We start from the raw sequence: 16,426 nt of genomic DNA on the forward strand, positions 1-16,426 counted from the left end.
ACTTAATATATATAATTGTATAAATCTCAACACAAAATTTTAGGTATATTATACAGGTGGCAACCCTACTCCCAACTGTATTTTCTCGATAACAACGTGCACGGAAAGAGAACAGATTAAGACATAGTTATATACATACATAGTACTAATTATCAGGGGATCAAATAAATAATCTATAAGTTAAGGCGTGTCATTCCGCCAAGTGTAAGCTAATGACTATATGTATATAATCAATGTGGATAAATTTCTGCCTGCAGTCTTTCGCGGTGTGTAAATACGGCAACTACTAGTGGTGTTGTGTGCAGTGTTACAAATTTAGCAATTGTTTTCACTCCAAGGTAAGTGAAAATGTATATACGTTTCTAATTAATTAGTTTATGTTAATATGAGGTTTTTTGGGCTTATTTTTATTTACGGTTATACGTAGGACATTTTTTGTTAAATCATTTTGGTTCCATTTTTTGTAAATCGAACGCGGTCTGTTTCTTAAGAAATTAATATAAAATCAGTTTAAAAATATATTATTTATTAATTTTCTTTACGCGTTACATAGATAATTATATCGCTTTATTATTATGATAAAATACTACTATTATCTGATACTAATAGCTAATATTGTATTGAATTTGAATATTTTATTTTTTTGCGACTTCTATTATTCTAACCACGGTGCATAATTATATTTAATTATTTTTAAATAATACATTTTTTTATAAAAACAGCAATATTTTAATGAGTGACGTGACAAGTAATATACGAATATATTACGATTTTAAAACCTTATGCTAAACAAATCAAATTTTGTATTGCTAATACATTGTTTTCTCTCAAATTAAAATAACAAAAACTTCCATACATGTCCTATGTAAAAAATAGAAATATGCATTGCACATGATTTAATAAAATGGAAGCATCTGTTCAAACCTTGACCTTCATATAAGGACATTAAAAATCACACCACTTATCTATGACGCGTATATATTAGCATTTTTTTATATTTGAACCTGACGATAAAGCAGACGTGCTACCTGATGGAAAGTAGTTAACGTCGCCTATGAACATTTGCAACACCAGAGGAGTCGCCAATGCATCGCCAGCTTTGAAGGAGAGCTCTTTTTGCACCTTTTTTGAAGAGCCCCATGTCATAGCGCTCCGGGAATACCTCGGGAGGAAGCATGTTTTTATTAAAGGATATCTTGCATTTCATACTATAAATATATTAAAAAAAGCTTGAAGACCATCATAAAAAATGTATTAATTCAAGATAATTAAGGAAAATTGCTTCGCTTCATAATTAATGAATGATTACAAAAAGTATTTATTTTTATATACATATTTTTATCGATATCTATTTTTATACGATGCGAGCAAACGAACGCGCAGACCACTTGATGGTAAGTGGCCGCCCATGGTCATCTGTAACTAACTCCATATTACTCATTACCACTTCTGAGTATTAAATGTAAGACATAATATGTAAGACAGCCGGCATACACATTACACACCCTTCAACAGAAACTCAAACTGAAAATAGCCTTAAAACTTTACTAAGTTAAAAATATTTATAAAAAAAGTTTAAAAATATTTATATTAAAAAAGTTTAAAAATATTTATATTATTTTTAAACTTTTTAACACATAGGACGGATACATTTAAAAAATTGTTATAATTTTGGTACAAAATAACCAATTCTTCTTTTATATTATTGCATTATTATTGTATATCTTTTCGTAAAATTAATTAAGCGTTGAATGTAAACATCGGAGATGCAAAAGGTTTTGTGTTATTAGTCTAAATACTAATAATCTACAGTAGTAGATTCTATCGAGGAGTTAACACCGCCACACCTCTTTCTACCTGGTCCTTGTGTTTTGGTGGATGTTTTAATGTTAACTTACAATACGTTAGAGTCGGACATCTTAATCCTTATCACTTGCAACGCATATGTGATCGGCTTAAAATACCACGCTTTATATAGAGTTACAATCCCTGGGCGGCAGAGGCCACTAATCATCAGCTCGATTGCATGCTTGTCTGCCTTAAATCTTATAAAAATATCAATTATATTATCATCCATAAATTATATCACATAGATAGGAACAGGTATCTCAATCATCCATCGTATTTCGCATCAACATTATCAAGTGTTTTTAATATGTAATCATTTATGATACAAGTAGTTTAATTAATGATTAATTAATTACGATTGGTTACCAACTAAAACGTATGTGTTTAAATAACCTCTAACCCTCTAGAAATCAAACGAAAATTTCATGCAACGTTTTTAGGGTTCCGCACCCAAAGGGTAAAACGGAACCCTATTACTAAGACTTCGCAGTCTGTCCTTCTGTCACAAGGCACTCTTGTACCGTAATGTCTGTAATAGATAAACACATTTTTTTCATAGAGTATGTATAACGCTATAACAACAAATAGGTACTAAAAGTAAAAAAGCTTGAAAATAAATGTGGGTCGCCATACAAGAAACTGCTAATTTTAGGCGTTTTTCATTTTATCTATTGAACAGTAATATAATACTGATAAATTATCAAATTTTCACAATGCATTAACTTCTATGGCCACTACGATGACAAATACTAAACATCTTATATATAAAATTCTCGTGTCACAATGTTAGTTACCGTACTCTTCTGAAACGGCTTTACCGATTTTCACCAAGTTTTATATGCATATTCAGTAGGTCTGAGAATCGGCTACTATATATTTTTCATACCCCTAAGTGATAAGGGTTGTTCAACCTAAACATTTTTTATTTATATGGCAACAGAACGTTTGCCGGGTCAGCTAGTACAATTAAAAAATTTGGTGGTACGGAACCTTTCGTGTGCAAATTCTACACGCACTAGGCCAATTATTGGAATTGCCAAAATGTGAATCCTTACTTCCTTACTAATATTATAAATCCAAAAGTAACTCTGTCTGTCTGTCTGTCTGTCTGTCTGGTTGCCTTTTCTTCACGCCTAAACCACTGAACCGATTTTAATGAAATTTTGTACAAAGATAGTCTGAGGCTCGAGAAAGGACATAGGATAGTTTTTATCCCGGAAATCCTACGGGAACTAGGGATGGCGATCTAAGATCGATTAATCGGAGAATCGATCTTTTGGACCCAAAACATCGATTATTTTAATCGATATTAGTAAGGATTGATTCGTAAAACTATGCATTTGACCAAGTGATCTTTAGCAAAGTTGAGGTACGAATTTTCAGTTTTATGTATGTTAGTATGTTATATTATTTTCTTTTAAACGCGGGCGAAGCCGCGGGCAAAAGCTAGTCATTAATATTTAAGGTAGTTAGTGTACTGGGGCCATTATCGACAATCATCGACACATCATCAAATTGACGCTAATTAAGAAAAATACATTATACAATTTGCGGTGTAGTCATGTTTCGTTGAATCCACGATGTTTTAGACCGATGTCTTAAACCCACTGCTGTCCTTTCTTTCGCCACGGGTCTTTTCTCAAACTTCTCAAAGTAAGAGAGGTGCATGTAGATTACCTTACTATATTTTTCATACCCGCTTATAAATTGCTAATATGCACATAACTTTCAAGATTCAAAGATGGCTTGGGATTCGAACTGGGACCCTCGATTATGAGACCAAGTATCATTTCATACAAATGTTCGCCCACCAACGCATTTGCGTTGTGGTGCGGTTGTGGTTACGTGCACTTAGTTATCAATAACTATTTTTGGAAATATGCAAATTTTCAATAATGGTTATGGTAAAATTGACCACTGGGCGTTTTAGTTTAAATTTATACCCACATCACGTCATATTAACTAATGGATGGATGAATGCTGGCTTGAATGGCGGGTTGAACTCGCGAACTGTCACCTCGTTTATCACAATACCAATTGATCGTTTGTGCGCGGGATCACGCCACTTGCATGGCGAGATTAGGGTTGCCACCTCCACAGTGACGGTCTAAGGTCGTGAACCAGACAGACAGAAATGTTGAATGAGGCCCGGTACGGAGGCCCGGGGCAAGAAGTTGAATGGAGTTGAAGTCTAATAATCTCCATTATACTCCTGTGTTATTTACATTTCTACCGACAAATACGTATTTCAGTAATATTTTAACTCGGGCCTCTTTTTTTCGGTGACGTATACCTATTTCACAGATATTTTGGTCCTGATGAGCTTTTTTGAGCTGATGATACATTATATATCCAGTGATTGTATCTATATTAACATTTCAACCTCGAACTTTTTAGTTCGGAAGGATGAGCAACTGTGTTTGGAGGACCTGCCAGGCCCAGACCCGGGGCTGGGCCCCTCCTTCCGCCTTGCCGAAAAAAAGAGATTTTAGTCATGCAATATATCGGGTCCAAAAGGATTCTATATTTTTTAACACATTAAAATAGATTGAACGTAAATTAGGATGTACGAACATCGTGACACACGATGCTAATTTGAATATATTTTGATTAGTATTCTATACAATTCATCATCATTATCCGATAATATTTAATTAATTTCGTATAATACGATTAGTCTTATTAGCTTCAACAATATTTGTTAATTATTTTCCTTAAATTAGATTCTTAAATTAGCGCTAGACAAGTAGGTACGTGCATAACAATTACTAGCGCTAGATTAGTATGTAAGTGCATAATAATTACTAGGTATTAGTATGTCACTAGAATTCTAATGAACGATCGCACAAAATTTACTATTTTTTTACCTACATATAGTTAATTAACACTGAAATCTCAAAGGTACTAGAACCAGTATGAAGAAATAAAGTAGGTAATTAAAAACCGCGTATCGTTTTTATCTGCTACGTAATAATATTAAAATGTTTAAATTCGTCTATGTTATTAGTCTAAAATCATATAGAATATCAATTCTTCATCATCATCATCTTCAGCCCACGTTAGTCCACTGCTGGACATAGGCCTCTCCCAAGGTACGCCACTGAGCCCGGTCTTCGGCTCTCCTCATCTAACTAGTTTCCGCCGCCCGGAGCAGATCGTCGCGCCACCTTACAGAAGGGCGTCCCACACTACGTTTGCCTAGACGCGGTCTCTACTTCAAGAGCCGTCTACTCCAGCGGTTGTCGGCTCTTCGACATATGTGGCCAGCCCATTGCTACTTCAACTTGCTAGCCTTCAGAGCTATGTCGGTGACTTTGGTTCTCATGCGAATCTTGTCTCTCAAAGATACACCGAGCATAGCTCTCTCCATAGCGCGTTGAGCGACTTTGGACTAGCCCTAGACTAGAAAATCAATTGCGAATGTAGAACCCTTTGTGGTACGACTCCGGCGGCACCTCCACCACCCCTATTTTTGCTTTATAACAACATTGTTATGCGTTACTATGTTCTGGTTTGTCGGGTGTGGTAAGGGAGAGATACTTTTCCGAGGCGTTCCAGCTTATAGGTAGCGACGCATCTGTGGTCGACCTCAGGTAGGAATATCTATACCTATCTGGGGTTGATTACAGATGTCCATGGGCGGCAGTAGCCACTTTCCATCAGGTGGATTGCATGCTCGTCTGCCACCTAGTCCTATATTATAAAAAAAAAATATGCTTCGTACAGGGAAATAAGTTATTTCTAGCGTGAAGCAGTTGCGTTTCGGTCAAAGGATGTTGACACCGGCTGGATAACATAATTATGATGCGACTATCTTAGTCCTCACTTCCTCAGGTGTTCTATGTCCTGTTTACCATTTGTTCTACATAAACAAATGGTGATGGTGATGGTGAATCACCGAAGTACAAACACGATTTGTTTTCAATTTCAAGTGATTTAAAGATATTTTAAATTTGATAAGATAATTAATTAATTCGAAAACAACTTTATCTAAGGCTAAGCTCAATAGCTAATAGCATATACGTGTATTTTTCGTACATGTTTTATTTTTTTAGTTACATTAAAACTTATTTTTTTTTATAATTTTGGATATATAGAAAATTCGGGTTTCTGCACTATTTTTCATATAAATTATGCCAAATGCGAGACTTCTAATAAGTATCCCAAGATTTCATTTCACGTATTAATGTGAATAATTAATACGACATCCTTCAAATCAGAACGCAGCAGCGCTTAACACTGCTGGTATTAGGCAGAAATAGACGTGGCGGTGGTGGTGCCGGAATCAAACTACACAGGATTCTACCACCTTAAAACTATTCTTATTTTATAATGGGATATCCCTGGCACTGCCAAACACTACCATCGCAGTAAGACCACGAAGGGTTCTAACTGTCGGTAACTGCTTTCCATCAGGTGGCCCGTCTGCCTCATCGTTTAGGTACAAATAAAAAAAAGGTAATACGAATCTAATTCAAGGTGTTATTTCGTTTTAAAGTGTATTAAGCTAATAAGTTATTGTAAACGAACTCGAATTCAAAAACCTATGTCATTTCATAATATTTTTGCACACAATGTCTCTAATGTGTAATGAAAGGTCAAATTATAATTTAATTTTGCATTTGAACAGAAAAGAATACTCAATATGCTGGTCATATATAGCCACAGTGCAACAGAAACATAATTCTTTACAAAAAAACACTATTGCAAATATGTATTGTTTTTCTCGACTATTGCAATATTATTATCTTGAATCTTATCGTTTATTGTGTATGAAAGTATACAAACACAGTAATATGAAAATATGAACTGACTCGTAACTTGTTTTATATGAAATCATATGTTTTATTAATATTGAACGATAAAACGCAGAGATAAAAATGTTCTGTGACAGTTGTAAAATATTATTACTTAAACTAGCTGACCCGCCAAACGTTGTGTTGCCATATATTTAAAAAAATGTTAAGGGTGAACAACCCTTATCACTTAGGGGGATGAAAAATAGATGTTGGCCGATTCTCATAGATACCGGATAAGCACAAAAATTTTCATCAAAATCGGTCAAGTCGTTTCGGAGGAGTATGGCAACGAAAACTGTGACACGAGAATTTTATATATTAGAAGATATAGCTATTTATTAATTTATATTTTTCATTTTTTTTACCAAAATTTTAAAGTAAGAATCACGTCACTGTCTTAGTCTTATCTTTGTGCATCCTTTGTAAATCCTGAAAAAATTTGTTCAACCGTTTCCAAAATTAGCCATAAGTAACTAAGGCAGAGGCAGAGTTATAAGGTTTTGTCATCTTCCAAATAAACATGACAGTGACAAACTTATCAGACACCATAAGATTTAAAGACCTTAGGCGAAATCATCCGACACTCGTCGGAAATCTAAAATTTTCTCCACCAAGCTGCAATGGAGCAGCAGCGTGGTTGAATCACCTCCAGGTGACATAGAGACATGTTTCCAGCAATGGGTTAAGACCCATTTGTAAGCAAAGTTCAACATTTATTTTTGTAGCTGAAAAGCCTGTGTATAGACATAGGCGTAGCATTTGACTATAGGTAAATTGAATGTATTATGTATTTGTGTTTTATGTAGTATAAATTTTACTTCGTGCTTCGGTGCGCGCATATCCATAAAAAGGGGTCCAAAGATTTCGCCTCAAGTAATTAATATACAGATATACTTACATATTCACGTACCAGAATAGCTCGTTTAAAATTATTTGATTAGTCACGATGTGATGTCAGACTAAGATATTACCAAATTCCTATTAGTGCAAAATTATTCAATATTTACCAGTAAAAAATAATTTGTTAGAGCATCAACTCATAAACATGTTTAAATGTGCAGAAAACGTACGCAGTCTCAATACTGATGAACATATGTTATTCATGGGATGTAATATAATTTATTGCTTGAAATCAATGGACATATCGTCAATTTATTCAGTTATTTATTACCCTATTTATGTAATTTGTACGTATTGTGAAGGGGCTTATTTATAAAGGTAAATGGAAATATTTACCACGAGAACACTCGCAGTATTCGAATTTACTAACACTGTTCTTAGCAATGAACTAGCAGCTCATTTGTCAAATTTTTATGACAGGATACATAACTGTAGGGTTTGGATTTGGTTATAAATGTATGTATTGTAGGCTGCAGTAACTGCTTAGAATACGGTGGACTACATGGTTTATTTCTACATCACATATACATCGAATACAGAGAGTTTATGCAAGATGCTATTCAATTCAATTCTTGTATTTTGTATATAATCTGGATTTCGGAAATGGCTTCAAGATATTCATAATTTTAGTATGCGGGAGTTTCGGGGGCACTAAATCGATCTAGCTAGGTTTCATTTTTAGAACCCGTCGTTTTTAAAAAATACAGATCAAAGCATCCAGGTACTAAATATAAAAAACCTAAACTTCCGTTAATGAAGTTGGAAGGTGGTAGAACCCTTTGTGGTTCGACTCCGGCGGCACCACCGCCACACCTATTCCTACCTAATAACAGCAGTGTTAGGCGCTGCTGTGTTCCGGTTTGAAGGGTGTAGTAAGGGAGACAGACTTTTCTGAGGCGTTCCAGCTTAGTCCTCATGGGTAGCGGCGCATCTGTTGCCGACCTCAGTTAGGAATATCTAATCGTATCTGGGGTTGATTACAGATGTCCATGGGCGGCAGTAGCCACTTACCATCAGGTGGACTGCATGCTCGTCTGCTACTCCTATATTATAAAAAAAATGATATATATTCGTTTCGACACGAAACCATGATTCGATTAATTTGTACGAAATGAAATAGTTACGAAGGACATGAGGTAAACAATAGTTTCCCTTGTTTTTTCCTGTTTGACTTTATTTACTTTGTTCCAGAGTAAAATGCCTCCCCAAGGGCAACAAACGGCTTCGTGGGTGTTACACGAGTCTGACGCCGACAAGGTCTCCACTCCGGTACCACCGTCTGCTGAGAAGAGGAAACTGCAGATAGTATGGCGAAATGTTATACTGTTCTTGATGTTGCATCTCGGCGCGGTGTATGGAGCGTATCTGTTTCTGACTAAGGCTATGTGGACTACTCGCTTCTTTGGTAAGAAATAGAAGATTGACATACATTGATTAATTCATCATCACCCCATTACTTTCCCAATGCTGGGCACGTGTCTCCTCTCAGAATGAGAAGGATTAGGCCATACCGCGCTGGCCAAGTGCAAATTAGTAGACTTCGCATACCGTTGGGAACTTTTAAGAATTCCGTAAAAAAATCAAAACGGTACCCTTATTAGACCAAATTTTAAATGTGACACATGTTAAAATTTGGTACATATGCTTATTGTGAACCAAAGACAAAGGTATAGATAATGTAAACGGTTGAATTTTGAATAAAAGAGTGTCTGGGTATTTGGGCGCAAAATGAAAAATGTAAAATAAAAGTTTTGCAAACTGCATCGAATAGCATATCAAATGAAAGGGCTTGTTGTAACAATTGTGTTGAACTTTCATTTTCAATAGGTAAACGCAATATTTTCCCATACATTACGCATTTACATGTATTTTAGTTAGTGTTAAATTTGTATAGAACCCTCTTCACGCCAGTTAATTCACTACTTGTCCATTTTTAAGAACTCTCCAGCATGTAGATAATGATAAAGATAAAAAACATCGAGATGGACATATTTTTTATCTTTACATTATTTTTCTTCATCGTTACAATAATTTGTATTATAATAACTTCATCATCGTGAAAATTAATTTCTATTGTTATTTATGCGTAGCGTTTATTTATTTTATATCCTATTGTTTACAGCGGTGTTTTTATACCTGTGTTCCGGCCTGGGTATCACGGCGGGAGCGCACAGACTCTGGGCACACAAATCGTACAAAGCACGTCTTCCATTGCGCCTGCTACTTACGTTATTCAACACCATAGCTTTTCAGGTCAGTAATGTAATACGATTTTATATTTTAGACATTTATTGCGTATTGCGGTGATAACCGTAGTTAGTTGGGATTTAAAACCCACTAGAATGTCCGTTTGTTGTCTTGAGATATTTTCCGTAAATTTGGTACTAGATTTGTAGTCTTTTTCTTAGTTCAAGGCAATGACCGCAATACATATTTCTTTTAAATCAGCTATTTCTCTTATTGATGTGTGTTTTATTAAGTAAAATGCAGTAACTAACGTAAGATATGCCATTTAATCCTGTGATAGTGACGCATGTGTGAACAATTTATTCTGGCAAAGGACCGGTGACAAATATCCAGGGTCCATTTTGCTTTTATGTTGATTCATACCTACTATCAACAAAATGAATGTATTCTGAATTTACTCGAGTAAATTCTGGATTAAGTCAATTGCCAGATTCCGGATACAAATCCCAGGCATGCTTATGATTTTGATGAAATATATGCGTATGAGAAATTAACTATCACTTACTCTAACAAGAAGGAAACATCGTGAGGAAACCTATATAGGTATCCGAGAGTTCTTAAAAATGTTTCCGAAACTGTGTAAAGTCGACCAATTTTTACTCTGCCAGCGAGGTAGACTATGGCTTGATCTTTCTTATTCAAAGAGGAATCCCATGCCCAGCAGTAGGACAATAAGACGAAGACTACATAAATTGAGCAAAGCATAGTCGCTGACGAATTTTAAAATTACATAATTTCATTTGCATCCGTTCATGAGCATATTTCGCTGAAATGTCATCTAGTGATTTTCCACAGATGAGTCGTGATAAGATTATATATTACGTATTTACGAAGGGCATTTACGTTATTAGAAAGCTAGGGTCAATCGTTAAGCATGATCTCTTATCATTGTATGTTATACATATAGTCACTGACGGCATGGAAAATTTATCGATGGATAAACTTTGATCCGTTTTGATAGCAAATGGGTTTATCTTTTCCATTTATACGTGACTAGACACTTGCTTTCTATATTTGTAAGTATCTAGAATTAATTAGAACTATATCGTCAGGAAAGGCTAAAGTCTAACATGCCAAGCTTTTTTGCGTGTTATACTTTTAGCCTTCCCAGTTAGGATATGTTGGAGACATATAGTTTTATCTAAAAGTATTTAGTTTTAGGTATGGGTACGTTTTAGAAGTTGCAAACGAGATCACAGTATTACCGCAGATCTAATGTTAAAGGGTAACTGAAGTCTATAGACATCTATATTCAACCCCAAATAGGATGACAGTTGGCTACAGATGCGTTGCTACTAAGTTTAAACGCTTTGTATAAGAGTCCCTCCTGTACCACACTCACGACACTATAGTCCGATTCATAATTAGGTGTCCAAAATGTAAACAAAGGTGTTGACCTATCAAGAAAATATGTGTCAAATGGCAGTTTCTTATTTTTGACAATATTAAATTAAGACATCGATAATAAAATAAAAATCTAAATAAATTAAAATCAATTCACATTTTCCAATATTTATATTAACTCAATTTCATTTCATACAGTAATAATAATAAAAAACGAATTTATGAGAAAAAAATTAAATTGTGATAATGGTCACACAATCGGCATCCAAAACATTTTTTGTGCCGCCATTTTTAAGTTTCGTAGTTGATATTATTCATTTTCGTGATCGTGATCGAACTCGATTTTTTTCTAGTTTTCATAGCGCGTTTTTTTAAATTGTGTGCAGTTATTAAGTTTTTGTTTTATGTTGAATTTTGTGAAAGTTTTCGTTTCTTGTTAATTTGGTAAGGTTTGCAATACCTGTCATCGAATTTTGACAATGACATTTCTTTGTTTACATTTTGGACACCTAATTATGAATCAGACTTATACTTGTGGCAGAAATAAATGAAGAGTTTGAAAATAAAAAAAGATCTATTAACGTATATCTTGTTATAAGTAGATTTTTATTTATCTTATTCTGCCTGATTTTTTATTAACATTCCAAATATATTAATTTTTTTTTTTATGAATGACAAACATATATCCCAATTGCATATTTTTTGCCTGAAATGGCATTATCTCGGATTAATCCTTTAAAAATATGTTTAGCATGTAATATGGGTTATAATGGATAAAATAACCTCGCATTTTAGACCTTTATTTACTACTTGTCTAAAGCCGCTTTATTTTATTATTTATTTTTAACTGTTAATATTTATTTACTTCTTCATGAATTTAATAACTAGTTTATTTTAACAAGACCCCGACTTCAAACTACTGAAGCCTGAAATTCATACAACAGTACTGTTAATTTTGTCATTTAGTCTCGAAAACATACTTAAAGACGAACGAGATGAGTCACTAGCAGATTAGTTGAACGAAAATCAAATGATCAACACATGTTCAGCTGTTATTAATTTATATTTAACCTTTCACACTTAAAGATAAACCGCAACCCTTGCCCCATAACACACCCAATACGATACAGAGTGTCGTGATCTCCGTGTGATTGACTTTCATCGGAAATATTGCATAAAATCCAGAAATGTGCCTTTTTGGTCATTTTTCAAAATTATTATTTTTGTATACGAAAAAATGTTCACTGCTAGCCTTGTACACTGTGTTTCATTGTCTTCTTTCTACGATATTTGTTATGCTATAATTTTGTCCATTTCAAATGTTATTTGTAAGAATAGAACGCCTAGAAATGTGTAGAATATTTCCACTGGCTTTACCTAGATTCAATCGTTTTCTTTACTTCTATCACTTTACCAACTTACTAGCCTTAGTTATCTACCTTTACTAATATTCACCCAGTTGTCAAACTAGAACTTCGACTGTAGTCGTATTTTTTGAAATCTTATTTATAACCAAAAGTCATCCATCATACAATAGGTAAAAAAATATAAATAGCTACACGATTAACAAAAGTGATTGAAATTAATTTAACAAATAAAAGAGAAAAAGGTACTGAATTTCGTCTATGACTGACTTATCTATAAACCACAAGAAAAATATATTCAGGCTTCAATAATTTCTCTAAACACTATTACTACCATGTTTCAAGACTATTTACTCGTAACTTGCTAATCTAAAAACATTCAAACTCTCGTCGCAATCTTTTCAATATAAAATCCTTAATGGAGCCATTAACACCCAATATTTCGGCTATTTTCTATTTTCGGCTTGAATAGCAACATAATGGAACTCAATTTAATAATATAAAGTACTCTTCAAGAAATAAAACGAATTCTTTATCGTCGTAACAAATTAATTCTTATTTAAAATTAATAATTTAAAATTATTAATAATACGAGTAAAATGCATTATGGAATAGTTCTTTACTTCTTAGTGCTTTATTAAGTAGTTATTTATGTGAAGCTGATTTCTTTTCAAATATATTTAATAATAAAATTCACGAAACTTTTTAAATATACTTAATAAAAAATTATGATGCATCATCTAAGTACTCAGGATTGGCAATGCATTTTTTTAATTTTTATTTGGGAAACACAATATTTAATACACACACTAACTTTCACATAGACATAACAAAAATCATCATAGTTTCCACTAATCTGTGATTGGCTTCATGTAAAATCTGTTCTATATGAAGTTGGTTCCAGACACTCATGGTCGGATAACCATCTGTAGGACTACCATGAGTTTACAAAAGTATTACGCGCTAGCGACTGCGTAAAATAAATAAATAAATGAGGTTACTCGTAGAACTAAAATCCGTAGTGACGTAACTCGATACGTAAAAAACCTATCGAAATCAAATCGCTAGCGAATGTCATTATGATCTATTGCCATACAAATTCGGTCCCATGAGTCATTAATTTGACAGACGTTGTCAAGAAATACCGTAACGATAGTAGTTATGTTATTCACTAGCAAAATGACAATAGTTTTCTATTTACCATTTCTATAGTGGCGTTTCTATGCCAACTCATGGTAATGCTACAGATGAACTGAAAACGCTTGTTACATCAATCTGAGAAAAAAACAGGCGAAATGACTCTCATTACCTACATAAAATTATCAACAATAATATCCAACATCACAAGGTTACATAGAAGTCAATGTTAAATATATAAACAATTCATATTGATTATGTTATTATATTCGTTATCAGGATTCTGTGCTGGACTGGGCGCGTGATCACCGAATGCACCACAAGTACTCCGAAACTGATGCCGATCCTCACAACGCCACGCGTGGGTTCTTCTTCTCCCATGTTGGCTGGCTCCTCGTCAGGAAACACCCTGAGATTAAGGCCAAAGGACACACGGTGGATATGAGCGACCTTTGGGCTGATCCTGTGTTGCGTTTCCAGAAAAAGTGAGTATTTCAAATATCAATAAAAGTTCAGTTAATTTATATATTTTTCTAAAATTTATATGAAACTAAGATTGTAAATTGCTATTGAATAAGAACGGACCATATGTTTGAATTTTATGTGAAATAACTGTAAGTTAAAAACAAGTTAAGTCTTGACCTGAGGTGCTAAGTTCGAATCCCAAGCACACGCCTCTGACTTTTCAAGGTTATGTGCAAATTTTAAATTATTTAAGGACTTCCTCTAAACAATAAATAATATATTCGTGTGGAAACTTACACATTTAAGAATTATTTTAAAAGAATCTCAGAGTTGTTTAAAGTGTACCAATTCGCACTGGGCCAGTCTGGATTATGGCCTAAACCTCTCAGTTCGAGAAGAAACCCATATCCAGTCGTAGGAGTAGAAGGCTAATAAAAATAATAATTATAACTAACTATTGATTGAACAATTACTACTTACTTTTGTAAACACAAGACAAGATGTAACTTTCCATTATTTAGTACTTCGCTCATTCACATAAATACAAAACCCTTCATTTACAGCCGGAGGCATGACTTCTTGTATTACATACAAACCCTTAGACCTCAGACCCTAAACAAACATCTTTATTTGTTTCGGTTCCGTAAACAATAAATTATTTCCGTTTGGGAGTCAAATATCGGTTATCGGCCTTTTGATTTCTAACATTATTTACTATTTTAATTTATCCATTAACATAATCACAGTGCCTTATATAATAAAAGTCATTTCATTAGTCACAAAATTTCGAACTCCTTTATAAAAATAAATAGTATTTGATTTAAGGAGTGTAGTACAATAAAATATTGTTTTGTAATTGATGATCTACATGGCGGAGCGATCACCATACTGGTCCATACATGCGTGAGGTCCTGGGTTCGATCCCCGGCCAAACTGACATCTAAATTATGGGATAGATTTCTGTTTTGGGTTTGGGTTTGTCTAAGGCACCTAGGATATAGGAACACATATCGTGTGACTATGAAAAGAAAAAGCTATATTTCATTAATTTTTATTGTTACAGGCACTACTTGGTTCTGATGCCCCTGTGTTGTTTCATTCTACCAACCTTCATTCCTACTTTATGGGGAGAAACTCTATGGAACGGGTACTTCGTCTGCGCCATCTTCCGTTACGTTTACGTCCTCAACGTCACTTGGCTCGTTAACTCCGCAGCTCATAAATGGGGAAGCAAACCTTACGACAAGAACATCAACCCAGTCGAAACGAAGCCCGTGTCGCTCGTGGTGCTCGGCGAGGGATTCCATAACTACCACCACACTTTCCCTTGGGACTACAAGACCGCTGAACTGGGTTACTATTCGCTGAACTTGTCGAAGCTCTTTATCGACTCCATGGCTATGATTGGTTGGGCGTATGACTTGAAAACGGTATCGAGGGATGTGATTGAGAAACGTGTGAAGCGAACGGGCGACGGTAGCCACGAGGAGTGGGGCGGTGAAGTCCCCGTCGAAGAATCCACCACTGCCAAATCTGACTGAATATCGTAGAATTCCAAATATAGCACCTAATATCCTAAACGTGATAAACGGGCGTAGTTTTAAATAATTTGTGATATACGTGTAGAGCGGAGTGTGTGCCTATTTTAAATCTAATTTATTCGAACGATGTTGGACGGGTGATTTTTATTTAATTTGTCTAGTTAACCAAATGATCTAAATTCTAGATTAAAACAATATACAAAAACCTATATTGATGTTTTTCTTAATATTCCTCATTTACCTGGCTATATTGGCGTATAAGTTAAATGCACCTAATTCCAAGGGGTTCTGGAATTAGCACGCAATGACGAAATATTTAACAAAATACCAACAATTAACGATTTCCTTTAACTCAAAATATCTCACGTGATTGATAATAATAATTTATCATCTTGTCTTGTCTCTTGTCATGTCAGCTGAATAGTTATTTTGTGTATTTTTTAATAAATTGGTTAGTTTTGCGTTAGTGGATGCCTCCAATGTATGCCTCATACATTTTAAGCATCCTACAATCATGATATTTTGAATAATGATTTTCTGATATGTGTTATTATTTTTTTAGAAATACTAAATTGGAATCGATAACACTGAAATATTGTGCTTTTCTAAACAAATTAAAAAAATAAAGTAACTATAATAATACACAACTTTTAAAATGCCTTAGATGGCATATGTTTTAGTTAGTTCCTCAAATCAAGAATAGCATAGCAATACTTGCTAACCAAAAAAAAATTTAAATTAAAATAATTTACAAAAAATCTTTTAATGGATGTTTTTTCTC

The 16,426-nt window shown here is 34.2% G+C and overlaps 1 protein-coding gene across 1 annotated transcript; it reads left to right on the forward strand.

Annotated features, from left to right (window-relative positions):
* The first annotated feature begins 183 nt into the window (after nucleotides 1-183).
* On the forward strand, nucleotides 184-15,854 carry Desat3 (acyl-CoA desaturase). The gene is made up of 5 exons (XM_073082705.1): nucleotides 184-338; nucleotides 8,739-8,952; nucleotides 9,670-9,800; nucleotides 13,919-14,124; nucleotides 15,168-15,854. The coding sequence occupies exons 2-5, from the start codon at nucleotides 8,745-8,747 to the stop codon at nucleotides 15,643-15,645; spliced, it is 1,023 nt and encodes a 340-aa protein (XP_072938806.1). The 5' UTR covers nucleotides 184-338; nucleotides 8,739-8,744; the 3' UTR covers nucleotides 15,646-15,854.
* Nucleotides 15,855-16,426: the final 572 nt, after the last annotated feature.

The sequence above is a fragment of the Epargyreus clarus genome, unplaced genomic scaffold, assembly GCF_041222505.1.
Source record: "Epargyreus clarus isolate Ecla_fem2 unplaced genomic scaffold, WU_Ecla_fem_2.2 ptg000018l, whole genome shotgun sequence".
In the NCBI taxonomy this organism is placed as follows: Eukaryota; Metazoa; Arthropoda; class Insecta; order Lepidoptera; family Hesperiidae; genus Epargyreus; species Epargyreus clarus.